The 17,588-nt window shown below is 45.4% G+C and overlaps 1 protein-coding gene across 2 annotated transcripts in view; it reads left to right on the top strand.

The window, feature by feature from the left end:
• ACOT11 (acyl-CoA thioesterase 11) overlaps positions 1-17,588 on the top strand; it is a 66,187-nt gene that overhangs the window by 30,465 nt on the left and 18,134 nt on the right. The window contains exons 4-10 of one of the 2 annotated variants that reach the window (XM_073357612.1): positions 4,680-4,730; positions 6,176-6,236; positions 6,967-7,068; positions 9,941-10,076; positions 11,231-11,387; positions 13,786-13,905; positions 14,919-15,063. In XM_073357612.1, the coding sequence (XP_073213713.1) occupies positions 4,680-4,730; positions 6,176-6,236; positions 6,967-7,068; positions 9,941-10,076; positions 11,231-11,387; positions 13,786-13,905; positions 14,919-15,063 (772 nt within the window). The remainder of the gene's footprint in view (positions 1-4,679; positions 4,731-6,175; positions 6,237-6,966; positions 7,069-9,940; positions 10,077-11,230; positions 11,388-13,785; positions 13,906-14,918; positions 15,064-17,588) is intronic. The other variant, XM_073357611.1, reaches the window with a different exon arrangement.

Below are 17,588 nucleotides of genomic sequence, written 5' to 3'. Positions count from 1 at the left end.
TAGAAGCAGGCATTGCCTTTGCTCATGCTGCTAACTTTTAAGTGGATAAACGGAGATCTGTCTCACATGCAATCACTTTGACGTCTCTCAGCAATCCTCCATTCCATTTAAAATCTATAGCAAAATCACAAAGGGGATCCAAGATAGTAGCCAATATTAGTAAAAATCAAATTAATAAAGGGAAATGTTAATTTGTGAGAAGCTTTTTTTTTTTAAAAAAAAAAAAAAGAGGATTGGTGATTTTGGAATCTCCCACTAATCTTTTGGTAATTGTGTTAATAGACTTTGATTTATTTGATGAAATAAAGTGAAAAATGGCCAGGTGATTGTTTAAAATAATTTAATCTTGAAGACCAATTCCTCTACATCTTGTCTGTGCTCCAGAGATGGAGACACCATCATGTAATGTGCCACCTTTTATGTGTGTGTTAGGAATTTATGGCCCTTGTTATGTAGACAGCTGATAAATAGCAGACGGCTGATAAATAGAATGCCGTGGGAACATACAGCCTTACCAGTATGTCTTAGAGAGTGCTCTGAGGCTTCTTAAAAATGTTAAAGTAACTAAATCAAGCCTCTGGATTCAACCACTTACTCTAAATAAGCTTTAAACACAGGTATTTGTGACTCTTGTTTTAACATTCCCTTTTAATTCTGTAGTCTACTGGTGCTGAAGCTAGGTAGCGGTTGGACCCAGTTGCGATAGATGGTATGGAGAGAGCTAAGCTAGCTAGCTACCTTCAACTCCCATCAGCCACTGGGAGCAGGCTTCAATCTCGAACCTGGTTTAAACCTGCCAGCCCCAGTGGCTGATGGGAGTTGGCCACCTTTCTCCAGGACAGCCATTGAGCTGGTTACTCTGCATGCAGTAAGACTGAACAAGATCCAAACCTGAGAGGGATGGGGAGAGATTCCCTTGCCCTCCTGAAAGGAGTCTTGTGTTTGTATTTCCAGGCTCAGGCCTGGCATTGCTTGTCAGCTAGGTAGGAAGGCAGATTGCCATCTAATAGATCAGGGCTGACTAGTAGTTCTCCCATAAGAGTTTCTACAAACATTCAGGGGAAACTCGTCAAGTTTGGACCTATATAGATTTGGACTCCATGGTGGAAACCCTGTAATCCTGCTGACCTGCCCTTGCTGCTTCTCCACTGTGGTGCAGGGAAAAGATCCCTATATGAAAAATGAATTAGCTGAAAATGAGTGAAATCTCCAAAAGCTGGCTGTTTTGTTTGGAATGGCCTTTTGGGGACTCTCCCTTGCCACCCAGTATGATGATAGTTAGATGCCTGACGTAGCAAATTTTGATGAGAGTGAGAGAGTTGCCATTTTCCTAGGAGGGTTAGAGTCCAAACTATATCTTCCAAGTAGAGATCACAAAACTTTCCAGAGGCATTTGGGGTGGAGAGGGGCTGAGAGGTTCTCAAGAATTCACCTTCATAGAAACCAGGAATCGAGGCTAATCCTTGCTATTCCTCCATTCAGGCATTAGGCAGATGTGAGGGGGACAGCTGTGTTCTGCAAAACTGAGCGGGATTACAAGTGGTCCTGCACAGGGCTCTAGTTGGTACCGCTCCAGTGACTGGCCACAGTAGAGAGCCAGAATTCTCCTTCTCCAAAGTCATGGCGCTATCATTGCCAGCTTGTCCTGGGCTGGAAGCTTGACGTTGCTCTAAGGTCTCATCCTCTTCAGAAAGAAACCTTTTAATGAAGCTTAAACTCCTATTTTTAACAATTGAGCCAGGGGACTTGATGTGGACTAGTCACATTGAGCTTCATGCTAGGAGCAGGGTTTACCCCCGACTAGCTGACCCGATGCTGATCCTGGCTTGTCCTCTTCGACACTGTCCTGTCACCAAACGCACTGTGGAGAATCGCGTTCAGTTGTGTTTAGATCTCCTAGTGAAGATGGGCCAGGGCTGCGCTTTCCTGCTCGGTGGTGTGCTGAATGATCTGGAGAAAGCAGCTAGCTGAGGAGTTCTTTTTCTGAAACGCTCTTCCTAGGCAAGGCTCTCTGTCTCTAGAGCATGACTGGGGCACTCAGGAGCCCAATGTCAGCTTAGAACAAAAAAGGTAAAAACATCGCAGCCCGTGTTTTTGCGCTTCCAGGCTGGGGCGGAACAATGGCTCTCTGCTGCTTTGACTTCCATGGCTGATTTTGGTGCAGACCAAGACCTTGTACAGGACTTGGAACTGTCTGGACAGAGAAATCCAGCTCGCTGGGACTCCTGCCTAGTCATGGAAGTCAGGGGCAGTCTAGTGATCTCACTAAATCAGTGTGTGCTGTGCTGTTGGTTTGTGTCTCAGGATGATCAGAAGCGCTGTAGAGGTCAGGATATCTGCCCTCTCCTTCCCCCTCCCTCATCTCTTCACATCTTTGCTCCACACCTGTCCTGTTACTCTCTTCTCCCCACCCCCTTCCCTTCTGTGTCCCCTCTCCCTTCACTTTTCTTTCCTTTTAGCTGATCCCGTCGTAACTAAACCCAGCCCCGCAAAACGTACTGGAGCTAGTGTGCTGTTCATCACATTGGTCACTCTGCTTGTGTGTTCTGCCTCTTCCCTCGCTCGGCGTCTGTCTTGTCTAGTTGGACTGTAATCTCTTTGGGGCAGGGACCACCTACTATTGTGTTTGTACCATGCCGATCACCACCTTGGTTGGCCCTTAAACATCACCATAATAAACAGGATTAATAATAACAACATCTGAGGGTCAGAGGCCGAAGGTTAGGGGGCCATTCTGGTCTAATAACCGGGGTCACTCTTTTGGCACGAGTTCTGCAGGCTCATGGGAATTGGTGCCTGAGTCTCTGTTGGCTGGTTAATGGGCTCCTGTTGTAGACGGAGCGGGATTGGAACATTTTAGAAGTGATCGTTACAATTAGTGCTATCCGGCCTCGTGTGTGGTCACTGCTTCGGGGTGGTGTCTGCTTTGCATAAAGAGCCAGCAGTCGCCACTTGCATACACACACCCCTTGGTCATCGATGGAGATAGAATTCCGGGCCTTCAGTAATAAAGCGTGTGCCCCTCCCACTCGAGAGCAAGGAGGGAGCCTGGAAGCTGTATGTAATTAGCCGTCTGCTACAGACCCTGCAGCCAGCTGCTAGGACACCTGATTGCATGTGCTGTGCCTGTGTGTGTGTACGTGCTTGCCAGGACTTGTGGGCCAGCCATGTGTATCTCTGGAGAAGATCCATCGTGTAAAACGTGGTGAGGTGGGAGGGAACGCAGGCAGCAGGGATTAAACTGGAACAATGTATAGCTCTTCTGCCGAAAAGCTGTAGCCATCTTTATCTGTGGAGGAATTACCTGAAACATGAGGTCCTGTTTCAATAAGCTCATCTAGATTGATTTCACCGGTATCTTAAAGCAGGTCTGAACCCTGCTGCTGTCTGTGCCGTAACGTTCCTGCCTTTCGTCACTGCTACTGCAGGAGTGTTGGGATTGCTGAGCACACACCGCTCCAGAGAATATCTGAAAGGTCATTGGGCCAGTAACCTGCCCCCTTGGAAAGCTTTGTATGTTCACCGCTCCAGAGGTTTCAGTGGGCGCTGTGGGCTCACCTGCAGGGATCCCTTAAGGGAGTCTGTAGTAGAACCTGGAACTGAACCCAGATTTCCTAAGCCTTAGTTCAGGGCCTTCTGCACAAGGCTGTCCTTCTTCCCAGAGTGGGCCTTATCCAAGGACCTGATCCAAAGGCCACTGAAGCCAATGGGAGCCTTTATATTAATTCCAGTGGGCTTTGGATCAGTTCCATAGTCTGTCTCTTTGTTTCCTTTGAGGGCATGGTGTGTTTTATTTCCCTCTCCACACACCCCACAACCGGGGAGAGAAACACATTTTAAAAAAAACAGGAAAATAGGACTTTGTAAAACCACAGATATTGGCAGTGGGTACGTGCAGTTCCTGAAACTACTCACTTAGCTTTTAAGAAGAACTGACTAGATTTCAGATTGACAGTGTCCCTTTAAGTGTGTGCTGGTATGTGTGTCAGAGGGCTCGACTGTGGGCTCATCTCAAGAAGAGACCTGTGAGTGAGTTCATGCACCCTGGCACCGGCTCTTAGCTTTTACAGCACTGGGCTGTATCAGGTGCAAGAAGTGAAGAGAGAAAGCTGATTGGGTCTCATGGGGTTAGGGGAGCTCTAAGGCCGGAGGTCTGTCCCACTAAGGCTTTGACTTCCTGACTCCAGTTCTGTCCATTCTAATGCAGTCTACAGCAAAAATCAATGTGAGCAAATGGAAAACTACTTCTAAAAATGCACAGTATTGGATAAACAGCAAACACTAGGCTAGGCAGGGGGCAATCTGGGGCCACTTTTTACCATACAAAGTGGGAATGTTCTACTGTGTTACCACCTCTTCCTAGTCTCCTCCCACATCCCCTCCCTTTGTCTACTGAGTCTAGTCCATTCACCTTATGCATCTTATCGTAAACTTAAAGTGTGAACTCTCTAGGGGCAGGAATTGTAATCTTGTTACCCTATTTGTATAGTTCTTACCACACTGGGACCCTGATCCCCAGAGTTCCCATTCAGGGTGACAGCAACAGAAATAATCCATGAATCCAACAAAACCAAAGGTTATTCCTAAAATGTGGTGAAGTGAGTTCTGTAGATGATGTACAATACACTGAGAGCGGACAATGTCCTTTGTACCCATACCCTCCTTTTCTTTTGTATCAGACAGATTCAAATAATGCCTCCCTGGCAGCAGCATGGGAAGAACGATGTCTGGTATGAATACGGAAAGTTACAGCAGTAGACTAGATTTAGCAGCTGGCCTAACCTAGTGGTGGTGTGTTATAGTAGCATTAACCTGATTGACACCAGTGTTCAGTACCTACTGGCTTTGACATGCACTGAGGCCATTCTCTTAAACTCTGCATTTTTTCTGTAATCCGAGATCACTTTTATGCCAACACCAAGCCAGCCTCTACTGGAATTGAGAAGAGCCGGCATTCCCAAGGAGGTGTGATGTAAAATGTAGCGTTAGCTGGCCGTTCACTGCTCTGGCTTCTAGAAAACGTAACTAACGATATGCAGCTTCTTCTCTCGGACCAAGGGCTCATGTCTGTGCCTACAAACTCTCAGGGCGACTCCCAAAATCTAGGGTGTGCTGCATCTTGTAGGATTGAACCTCCAATGTGCACTATATCAGAGGCAGATGGTTTTCCTCACTAAGAGGGCATAGGTATGGCATGTGTCATGCTCAACTGGAATGAAATTGTAGTGAAACTTTACAGTACATCCACTTCCATACTCTCACGCTTGCTGCAGTGATCACAAATGTAATATTTGTCAGCTTTTTGCAAATTTTTTTCTTATTAGAGGCAGCTGACTCAACAACACTGATCATGTTCTACAAGAGAGCCCTGACTGTTCTACAGTAGTGCCTATTACATGCCGCTGCTTACGCGTAGCACCTAAGATGGCTACAATGGAAATAGAACTGAAGGAAGGAAAATGTTTCTCTCTTTTTGCATCTTGTTTGGCAGTTTCCTTGTTTTCCGTGTAGAGTGGGCCCATCAGTTTCCTTGGGTCTTTCCCTTGGGGGACAGAAACGTTTTGGAAAAACAAGAAAATTGGATTTTAAATCCCCCAAAACTAGTAAAGAAGCTTGGGGGCAGGAGTGGGGTCTGAAATTACTTTGAATCCAACTCTTGTAAAAACTGACTAGATTTCAAGTTGATTTCGTCTTTTAACAGGCTGATTTACTTAACTTTCGCAGTTCCTGACTTTTGAGGGATTACCTGTGCCGTGTTGCAGTAGCATTAACGTTTTTTTGCCTTTAATTTCTAGTTGTTTTTTTTAAAGGCGATGGGAGGATGTTCAGTTTTATAACACATTAGTTGGCAAAGTCTAGCTGGTGTCTAGCAGTATCCTAAATCAAGAAATGCAATTTTCTGAACAGGGATTGGTCTGATTTCTTTAGGTAGGAAGGGTGCGTGCATGTGTGCACTTTTATAGTTAGTTTAAGGCCAATATGATGGCAGCTTAGCACAAAAGCTGCTGCATTTCTTATCAATAGAGGAAGGTACCTGCCATGCTGCTCCTACCAGTCAGGCTGCGAAAGGTGCTGCTTTCTGTTGTAGCACTGTTGGTTTCCAACTTGTGTTTTGTGTCTCTAGCAAGGATGATTGGCATCTTCCACTGACACCTTATTGTATTCTTTTTTCCAGTGTTGGGCAAGTTGTTAACATCAAAGCCAAAGTAAACCGAGCCTTTAACTCTAGCATGGAGGTTTGTATGCTTTAACCTGCTATCTTTTGGGGCTTCCTACTCTCCAGCTTTACTGTGACCCTGCATGTCAGTGCCTACTGTGTACCCAAGTATAAGGGATTCTTCTTTTCTCTTTCCTTAACTTCGACCATTTTAATAATCGAGTAGTAATCCCTAGAGGGTGATTCTATTCTGCAAGTCTTTGGTGTGTGTGTTGGTCTCCTTTGTTCAGGGGAGTGTCAGTATCAATGTTTCCTCTACTTTTTGACAGGCCGTGTGCGCAAAATATTTCATCTGTGCAAATTTTTGTGCACGCGGTGTTTCACCATGTGCGCGGTGTTTAGGATCTGTGTGTGTGTGTGTGCAGTTTAGAGGGAACAGTGGACAGTATGATCTGGGGTGTCTGGTTTTCATTTTGGTGATCAGGGAACTAGCCTTATGATCTGTTCACTAGAAAACAGTGTAACTTGCAATGCAGTTGTTGCTCTCCCTGTTCCTGTTAAAGGGAATCAAAATGATCAGTTGCTAAACTGGGACCAAGCACCAGGACGCTGTGTAGAGCTAGCATACAAACACAACCTCTTCCTCTTCCAGATAATTCTTAGCTGGATTTGAATCCTCAGACTTCTCACATAGTGCCTTGTCGGGTCGTTCAAACCCTCTTTTCCCCCAATAGAAATAACTCAAACTGAACAAGTCTCCCCTATCGGTCGTGTTCTGTTCAATGCCTTTCTGTTGTGATCCCCTCCAGGTTGGCATACAGGTCAGCTATGAAGATCTGTGCAGCGGGAAGCAGTGGAATGTGTGTAAGGCCTATGCTACTTTTGTTGCACAAGGCAAAGCAACTGGCAAGGTAGGAACAGATCCTGCAGAAATCAAGCTGGTGTAATTTCTACCTGTCAGTTCTTGGCACTGACAAGAACCTACTTTTGGGATCTCATCCAGCATCTATTGGAAAGACATCCAGTGCTTCAAAGGGCACTGGATTAGGCCCAGGACTGGCTCTAGGCACGAGCAAAGCAAGCACATGCTCGGGGCGGCACAATTCCAGGGGCGGCGTTCCAGCCATTCCTTTTTTTTTTTTTTTTTTTTTGCATGGGCAGTTGCGCTCTCGGAGCTTGAGGTGGCAAATTTTTTGCCTGGGGCTGCAAAAAACCTAGAGCCGGCCCTGATTAGGCCCATAAAATCAAGTGAAGATTATTTTTAATGTGACACTACTGATGTCTGCTGAACTCTAAGTCTGACACAATGTAATTCTGAGTTGTATTTTTGTACCATTTATGACCATTCTTTGGCATATGTACGAAGACAGTGGGTCATTTTGTATTGACTGTGTTTGTATATGTTGTAGCAGAATGGGGCCCTGATATGACTGGCATCAAAGTGCTACCACAGTGTCCGTGTGAAATAATAACTTACCCTGTAACATCTGTATAAACTGTGTTTGGATTAGCTGCCTGCCTAGCTGGTTCTTGTCGTAGAAGGGACTAGATTTCTCAAAGGGTTGGTAGGTAGGTTTATAAACATTAACAAATAAATGGCATTCCTATTCGTTTACTGAATGTTTTTAAAGCCGAGGATTTCTTGGGATAACCAATTTTCTCTTCAGTCTTGTATGAGACCTAAAACTTAATTCCTGATACTACTTTAGGGCTATTAAAAATCCGACAGTTTGCTGGAAGCTAGTCCCAGAGTCCTAGCCAAACTCCAATTTGTGTAATTGCTTTTCACCTAAAACCTCCTCTGTCGTCTAAGGTGAATATGGGGTAGACTTCACCCCACATCTTACACCACTGTATAGTAATGAAGTGTGCTGCTCAGCTGCTGACATGTGCATAAGGGCAGGGTGGAGTGATTTAAATCACCAATTTTAGTCATTATGTTAACCATCAAGCAGAAAACCCTGACTTTATCAATTTTTTGTTTTAAACAATGATGTTTTGCATTTGTACTTTTTAGCTCTTTTCCTAAAGATAGGTTGATTCTCAGTGGCTGGTAACCATTAAATCACGTTGTGTTTCAACCAGCTATACTCTCTGCACTAAATTTTGTACTGCTTTTTGCTAACCAGGAGGATCTGTATATGTTTATATAAGCAATTAGATAGCTTAACTTACATTTATTTAGACTTTTTTTACATTTGTGTTAGAAAAAGGTGGAAGTTGCATTTTTTTTTATTCACCTACATTAATTTTTACTTCCAATTTTGTATTTGGATGGAAATGCAATTAAAAATGCACAAAAACAGAATTTTAATTTGTTTATTAAATAAAACTGCCTTAAGTGTGCTGGATACGTAAAAGAAAGCTTATCAGAACATGTTTTTCATTTTAAAACCAATTTATTAAGTTTAGATGATCAACTGTTCATCTTCAGTTAGCAAAGTGAACAGATTGTTTCCGGTCACCATGTCCTTCAAGATTTTAGATCTAGCATATCTCATCCTTTCACACCTAGTTTTTATTCACATATTGGAAGATAAAAATCAAGCTCTCCTGCTTTTTCAACTCCCAGTTCATTTCTTCTCCTTGAACGAACTAGTCATTGAACTGAACTAGCTGAATAAACTGAAAGGAAGCAAATATTCTCTGTGCACCTGCAGAAGAGGTTACAGCTGTCTAAAGCTAGTTTAGCACTTCCACAAACTCTGGCTCCAGGTGCTTGCCTGCCCGTTCACTGGGCTGACTTTCTTTAAAACTGGGGAGCAAATGTACACGGCGTAATGTATTTTGTACTTACATTTGCTGTAAAATATTTTAAATTAAGGCTGAGCATAGGTTGTCAATTCAAATTTTATTTAAATAGGCCTATTTTTTAAAATAAAGAAGCCTGTATTTAAATAAAAAGAAATCAGCCTGATGTAATTGTTCTCCACCCTGCACAGAGGGGTCCAGATTAATCTGAGTGGCTGAAGTGATTCTTTTGGAAGAAGCTTCAGATAGTTGTTAGGGAAAACTGGTGGGAGTCGGGAGATCAGTATTCTATTCATGGCTCTGACAAAAGCTTCCTTCTAACTGTGGGCAAGTCACTCCCCTTTCTTTCACTTGTGTGCCAGTTTCCCCATCTGTAAAGTCAGGTTAATACTTGCCTGCCTCAGATAAAGGGACCTCGACCACTGGAGTTGGGGGTGAGAACGCCTGGGTTCCATGCCAAACTCTACCACTGACCTGCTGTGTGAGGGCTACTCACGTCCATTTCTATTTTCCCCACTCATCCCTTGTCTTGTTTTTTTAGATGGTCCTTGCCCCAAAGAACTGACAATCTTTTGCTGCATGTTTGTACAGGACTTAGTCCCATGAGGTCCTGACCTCAGCTGAGGTCTGCAGGTGCTACTGTAAAGGAAATAGTCATTCCTGTTGGTAAAATGCTTTGAGATTTCCTGATGGAAGGTGCTTTGGATGCAAAGGACTTCTTTGTGCGGTGATTAAAGTGGTTTAGGGCTGTTTGGGAAGAAAGGCACAAGGAGGATTTCTGTCTCTTGTAGAGAAGCAGCACCTCTAAAAGCGAGTAGAAGAATTCAGTCCCCTAAGGAATCAGATTTCCCCATGTGGAATGTTGGGGTTTATCACTGGAAACATCCGTTAGAATACAAACGTCCTTCAGATAAATAGGAAGATTCCCCCTCCTTTATGTCCCCTTTAACCATTGAACTGCATCCCTCTGGGACCAGCTTGGAGATGGGGAAAGAGCCACACACTAACACTCTGTCCTCTCTTGGCATGTAGATGAAGCTAAAGCCTCTGACTCCTCAGACAGAGGAAGAGAAGATGGAATACAGCATTGCTGCTGAGCGCCGCCGAATGCGGCTGGCCCACACTGACACCCTCAAGGATCTCCTCACCAACAGCACCATGCAGACTGGTAAGCTGCCCTGCGGATCCTGCCCCTGAACAAAAGCAAACCTAAAAACTGTGCCCGGTGCTTGCCTGACGGCCTTGAGCTGGTGTCCAAAAACAGTTGTCATGTCTGTGTCAGGAAAATAATTCCACAACTTGGGGTACGGTTACCGGGTAGCAATATTCAGAGTGCTATACAAGTATTAACTATTCCTTGCTATATCCCTGCCAGGTAGGTAAGTAAATACTCTCCCCGTTTTACAGGTGGGAGAAATTGAGGCAGAGCGAGACGGTGACTTTGCCAGGGCCACACAGTGAGTTGCTGGCAGAGCTGGGGTTAAAAGACAGCATTTCCTAGCTCCCAGTGATGTCCTCCAGACTCTGCTGCCTCTATCCTATAAATCTGGCCTCCACTATAAGGTTCTAGCCACCCAAAATACACTCCCCATGTATCGCTGCTTCTTGCCTTGGCTTATTGCTTTTGTAAAAAGGCTCCCACGTTGCACTGTCTTATTCCGGTGGGCTAGTAAAAAGGTGATGCTGTGTCTGCAGCACAGGGCTTGTGGGGAAGGAGATCAGGGTCCTGTTTCAGCCTCTGTCACAGATTTGACCCTTGGGCAGTGCTGAACCTCTCTGCCTCCGTGAAATGGAGAGAATATCGGCTTCACAACAATTGTGAGGCAAGTGCATGAATGTCTGTACCATGCTTAGAGTTCCTCTGATGGAAGGTGCTATCTGTGCAAAACACTTGGTGGTAATGTTCTGCAAAGCCACAGAGATGAGCTGGATCTGATCCCTCCTCTCACACTCCATAGGCTTTCAGGGATGGAGCTTGCTGAGGAGAAGGCATCCAATCTCTTTTGGGGAAGAGTACCTTGCATTGCGCCCCAGTGAACGCTCTCCTCCATTGAGCGGGACAATGAGCTGCTCTCAAAGCCTCAGTTGGATGGCTGGTGACACTGGCATAGGTGTAATGGGGGAATCCTTCTGCAGGCAGCAAGGCAGTGGACAGTCCCCTGGGCTGGAAGGGGGCAGGGCATGGTGGTGGATGAGAAAATGGTGTTTGTTTTTTGTTTTGTAGCAATTAGTTGAGGGATGAATTGTGCAAATAACATCAGCCCGGTGGGGTGAGTCTTTTCCACACACCACTCTGATAAACATATATTTCTTTCATGCCAGAGCGTGAGAATGGAGACTGCAACACCGTGGTGCCTGCTGAAAAGACGAGGGTGGAGAGTGTGGAACTGGTGCTGCCCCCTCATGCCAATCATCAGGGAAACACGTTTGGCGGCCAGATCATGGCATGGATGGAAAACGTTGCCACAATAGCAGCAAGGTGCAGTTCTGAGCTTCTCCTCCCCAAGGCTGGAGATGCCTCTGTCACAGGAGAGGTTCTGATTGTGTGTGCTGTTAGCATCTTCTGCTCCTTCATTACCTAGTCCTGTAGTGAGGCACAGCCCGATGGTACAGCAGTCAGGGAGGAAGAATTCTGTGCAGTTGAAATGACATGGGGAGGGTGCCAGGTAATTATCTGCCCACAACTCAACGGGTTAGTTCCTCTGTTCTTGCCAAGAAAAAACCCTCTGAACTTTTAACGATCACTATTGTCAGGACCTAATTTTTCTTCCCAGTCAGGCCATTGGGCCTACAACAGCCCAGCACTCCAGCGCCCTGCTTGGGCCTGGGTTTGGCATTGAGTCGGAGGGAAGAGCGCCACCACTGAGGTGCCAAGAGCACTGTCTCTCTCTGGCAATGTAGCTTTGCGGATCTCCTCCCTGCATACTGACTAGGCCCAGCCCTCACAGCCTGAGATGGGGTGGACTCAAACTGCCCTTCCCGAGTGCTACTCTTGGGGAGCCAGCTTTGGATAGACTGCCTGACTAAGGGATGCCATCTTTGGCGTTTGCCTAGTGAGACAAGTTCCTATGTCACGATGTCGTCATTGCATCACACCACAAGGTTTAACACATTGTGTCAGGTGTGGAAGATGACATGGGGGATAGGGGGGTGTCTCTGGGTCCCATAAGCCTCACTTCACATGAGGTGGGAATCACACCATCGAAATAAATCCCACAGAATCAGCTTGACTGTGGCTTCACGGTCTCATGTGCGCCTTCCTTCTGGTGAGGCAGCTCTGTTGTGGGGAGCGTAACACCCTTGGCCTGACGGTAGCAGTACGTTTCCCCTGTGAGGATTCTTCCCCTGTGTGTGTTTGGAAGCAGCTTTTCTGCAAAGCTGGGCAGTGTTTCTGATTCATGTACAAATGCATAGTCTGGTGCGATGTCGTGACCAGGGAGAGATTTCTCGTGTATTGTTGTGATCCTGGAAACATTTCTTCATGACCTGGGGCAAATCACTTCACTGCTCTGGGCCTCTGGTTCCCCATCTGTAGACAGGGGGATAGTGATGATTCCCGCCTTCATAAAGCACGTTGAGAGTGACTGATGAAAAGAGCTATATAAGAACTGGGCGATATTTATTATAAACCTTGAAGGACGTCCAGGACTAATGTATTTTGTCATAGATAAATCAGCAGTTGTCCATTAGATGGTGCTCTGTATGCATTAATTATGGGTATTCTGCATCCTCTGTGTGTGATGCGATGGGAAGGGGAGGTAGTGAAGGAGTTAAATGTCTTATCTCATTTTTCATCATCTACTTTTTTTGTGTTTTAGTTTTTTGATCTTCAGAGACTAACTTTGAGTTCTCAGGTTGACTTGTACTGAACAAGGAGTAATCTCTGTTCTGATTTTTACAGTGGAATGGGAACGATAGCCCCAGAACAGCTGCACTTGAAGGGCACCGGTAGAGATTCAGACCAAATTTCTCTCCCCCTTACCCCCCAGCCCAATTATTTAATCATAAAATGTACACAGCGCTCCAGGTGCACTTGGGTTGGCTGCTGGTATCCTTCCACTGCCTGTGTGACTGTTGCATTCTTGCTTCTCTGCCAAAATAAATGTGGGCCCAAGTCCCGCGCCATCATTTGGGCGCCTACCAAATGCTAACACTGCAGTGCAGTAGCAGGAGGAAGATGCACTGTGAAGGACTCTGTTCTTTAGATGACGTTTATTTAAATAAAGCTCCTTTCTCTCTAGCTCTAGTGACGAAGCGGGAGGTAAGGATCCTTCTTTGAGTGGAAAGGGGGTATAACCAGTGACCTGGCTACAGAGACTGGCTTGTAATGAGCTGATCTGGTCGTGGCTTATTGGCAGAGTTTTGCCCTGCCGCATGGGAAACACAGAGTGTGGTCCCCGTCATTTGTTGGCTAGGAAAAGGGTGCTTCTCTTTGCACAAGTGACCCTCTGAGCTTGGAGAATGATTAGTCACAACATGGGGAATCAGGGCCAAGAGGCTTGGGGCCGAGGCAAAAGATGTGTTCTCAGGGGAATACAGACCTCAATGGCCGCCTTTCTGAGGGCAGCAAATAGCCCCAAATATCTCAGGCTGGCTGAGTGTTGCTGGGGACTGTGTAATGGTGATAGCTGGGCCACATCAAAGTATTTGGTTTGGGGTGGCTGCATATACCTGTATCACCTGGCAAGAACCGGCCTCCTGTCCTGTTCTCAGGGCTCTCTGGCTTGAGTTGTTTCCCTTTTATGCACAGACGCTTGTGCAGGTCTGCTATTCTGTCCAGCAGCAGGGCATGCACACTGGTTGATATGTTGGCTTGGCTAAATAGTTTCCTCATTTGAGTGCATTTTTTAAAATCAAATCTCTCTCCCTTCCCACAGCCGGCTGTGCCATGCCCACCCCACTCTGAAGACCATTGAAATGTTCCATTTCAGGGGACCATCACAAGTTGGGGACCGTCTCCTGTTAAAAGCTATTGTTAATAATGCATTCAAAAACAGGTACATCTTTCTCTGGTTCAGGGTTTTGAATGGATTTTGATAAGAACATTCAACAGAAGCTTGCACTCTTGTCTTTAGAAACAACTGTGAAAATTATTGACTGCTGGATTTACACAAATGAAAAATAATTGAACAGGAAGGAATTGTCAATGTTCAATATCTGTTGTAAAACTATTTCAATATCTGGTTCTACATAAAGGGATGTTAACAGATAGGCAGAGCAGTGTTTTCCCCTTGAATTGCAGAATACATTACTGACTGTAAAATCAGGTTGATTCAGAAATTCGGGTTGTAGATCGTTCTGCGAATAAATCTGAATTGGCTCAAATAGCTTGAAATGGGTTCAAATAAAAATAAATTCACAATCAATAAATTAATAGAAATAAAAGATAAAAAAGACCTGTTAAATCATCTAGTCTGTTGCAGCCAATCACTGTGTGTCTTTATTTACTTCCTTCCTACATAGATCAGGCCAGGTTTAAACATCAGGCAGGAAAAAATCGGTGTTACTGTGGGTTTTCAAAATCAACCTCCTTAAATCTCATGAGAAGCACTGAATTTTCAAAATAGACTTTTGGACCCTAAATCTGCTCTCAGACAAAATACATGCAACATCCATTAAAATCCATGGGAGCTATGTGTCGGTGGGTAAAATTTACTTGACGTAATAGAGTGGTTTGTCCAGTTCCAGTGACCAGGTTTAGTCAAAAAACTGGAGGGGAAAATTTCAGATTTCATTGCAAAGATTTCCCTTTTTCGTTGACATTTCAAATGTTGTTGAAAACTTGCATCAAAATTTGAAAAGCTGCACACACTCTGCTTGAGTCATGGCCTTTTTCGTGTCCTCCAGATTGAGCTGGACTGATCTAGTCGGTCCACTCTTAGACTTCTCTGCTTATTTATTGGTAAATAAGCAATGAAATGTATGGCACATTGGATTCCTTTCGGTAGGTAGTAGTGTTGCTTTATGCCCCAGGCACTAGAGGTGATCTGCTTCCATTTTTTCTTTCCAGCATGGAGGTTGGCGTTTGTGTCGAGGCCTATCGACAGGAAATGGAAGTTAGTCGAAGACATATCAACAGTGCCTTTATGACATTTGTTGTCTTGGATCAAGAGGGTCAGCCCAGTACCCTTCCGATGGTGAAACCAGAAGCTGGGGTAAGAATGGAAACCATAATCGGGGCCTAGTTTGTGCTGGAAATGGCCCACCTGATGATCACTTTAGATAAGCTATTACCAGCAGGACAGTGGGGTGGGAGGAGGTATTTTTTCATATTCTCTGTGTATAAATAAAGTCTGCTGCAGTTTCCATGGCATGCATCCGATGAAGTGAGCTGTAGCTCACGAAAGCTCATGCTCAAATAAATTGGTTAGTCTCTAAGGTGCCACAGTACTCCTTTTCTTCTTGCCCACATCGGTGGTCCTGTGCAGTGATGTAAGAATCTGGGGAAGTAGGATGTAGCTGACTCTTGTTTTGCCCCAAGCCTGGCAGCCTTTAATTGTATTGCATTTATCTAATTCACTGAGAAACAAGTGCAGCTTGCTATCGTGGTTGGCTGGCTCTGGAGCAGCAGATCTCAGATACTGCGCAATGCTGAGTCAACTGTAATGAATTTCTCAGTAACCATGGTGGATTTAAACAAATCATGGAATCTGAAGGAGACGGACTCGTGTGTTTAAAAAGTTCTTGTGAAATCAGTAGAGTGACTTGAATGTTAATGTCTATGGCAGTAAAACTGAAATATTTGCTGTAAGTCCATTGGTGCTATATCAGCACCTTTGGAAAATCGGAGGAAATTCACAGCCAGCATAGTAACTGGCAAGCAGCAGCATTGCCCAGCAGAGTGTGGCAGGGGAGCCTGGAAGTAATGCAACACAAGCATTTAACCAGTATCCTCCACACTAAGTCAAATAGCTGTACAATGCTAACTTGCCTTCAGCCAGTGGCCCTGTCTACATAACAAGTACAACCACGTTTTTTGTAACCAGTTTGGGATGCACGTGTGTCCTGGCTACAACAAACACAACTGAGATGTCTGCACAGCAGGTTCTCCCCGCCGCCGCCCCCCACCCCCGTTCTCCCACACAGCACAGATGCGCTGGATGTGTTAGGTATCCACTTCTACCACATTGCATAGCTCTGTTGCATCTGTGCATTCTGGGAAAAACCTGATCAACTCCCCTGTTCTGATTCCTCAGAGGGTAGACTCCCCACAGGCCAGGCACCTACACAGAGTAGCATCAGCAGCATAGAATCATAGAATCATAGAATATCAGGGTTGGAAGGGACCCCAGAAGGTCATCTAGTCCAACCCCCTGCTCAAAGCAGGACCAATTCCCAGTTAAATCATCCCAGCCAGGGCTTTGTCAAGCCTGACCTTAAAAACCTCTAAGGAAGGAGATTCTACCACCTCCCTAGGTAACGCATTCCAGTGTTTCACCACCCTCTTAGTGAAAAAGTTTTTCCTAATATCCAATCTAAACCTCCCCCACTGCAACTTGAGACCATTACTCCTCGTTCTGTCATCTGCTACCATTGAGAATAGTCTAGATCCATCCTCTTTGGAACCCCCTTTCAGGTAGTTGAAAGCAGCTATCAAATCCCCCCTCATTCTTCTCTTCTGCAGGCTAAACAATCCCAGCTCCCTCAGCCTCTCCTCATAACTCATGTGTTCCAGTCCCCTAATCATTTTTGTTGCCCTTCGCTGGACTCTCTCCAATTTATCCACATCCTTCTTGTAGTGTGGGGCCCAAAACTGGACACAGTACTCCAGATGAGGCCTCACCAATGTCGAATAGAGGGGAACGATCACGTCCCTCGATCTGCTCGCTATGCCCCTACTTATACATCCCAAAATGCCATTGGCCTTCTTGGCAACAAGGGCACACTGCTGACTCATATCCAGCTTCTCGTCCACTGTCACCCCTAGGTCCTTTTCCGCAGAACTGCTGCCTAGCCATTCGGTCCCTAGTCTGTAGCTGTGCATTGGGTTCTTCCGTCCTAAGTGCAGGACCCTGCACTTATCCTTATTGAACCTCATCAGATTCCTTTTGGCCCAATCTTCCAATTGGTCTAGGTCCTTCTGTATCCTATCCCTCCCCTCCAGCGTATCTACCACTCCTCCCAGTTTAGTATCATCCGCAAATTTGCTGAGAGTGCAATCCACACCATCCTCCAGATCATTTATGAAGATATTGAATAAAACCGGCCCCAGGACCGACCCTTGGGGCACTCCACTTGATACCGGCTGCCAACTAGACATGGAGCCATTGATCACTACCCGTTGAGCCCGACAATCTAGCCAGCTTTCTACCCACCTTATAGTGCATTCATCCAGCCCATACTTCCTTAACTTGCTGACAAGAATACTGTGGGAGACCGTGTCAAAAGCTTTGCTAAAGTCAAGAAACAATACATCCACTGCTTTCCCTTCATCCACAGAACCAGTAATCTCATCATAAAAGGCGATTAGATTAGTCAGGCATGACCTTCCCTTGGTGAATCCATGCTGGCTGTTCCTGATCACTTTCCTCTCATGCAAGTGCTTCAGGATTGATTCTTTGAGGACCTGCTCCATGATTTTTCCAGGGACTGAGGTGAGGCTGACTGGCCTGTAGTTCCCAGGATCTTCCTTCTTCCCTTTTTTAAAGATTGGCACTACATTAGCCTTTTTCCAGTCATC

Source organism: Lepidochelys kempii, chromosome 8 (genome assembly GCF_965140265.1).
Source record: "Lepidochelys kempii isolate rLepKem1 chromosome 8, rLepKem1.hap2, whole genome shotgun sequence".
In the NCBI taxonomy this organism is placed as follows: Eukaryota; Metazoa; Chordata; order Testudines; family Cheloniidae; genus Lepidochelys; species Lepidochelys kempii.
The sequence above is the reverse complement of the archived record's forward strand: the minus strand, read 5'-3'. Positions and strand labels throughout refer to the sequence as shown.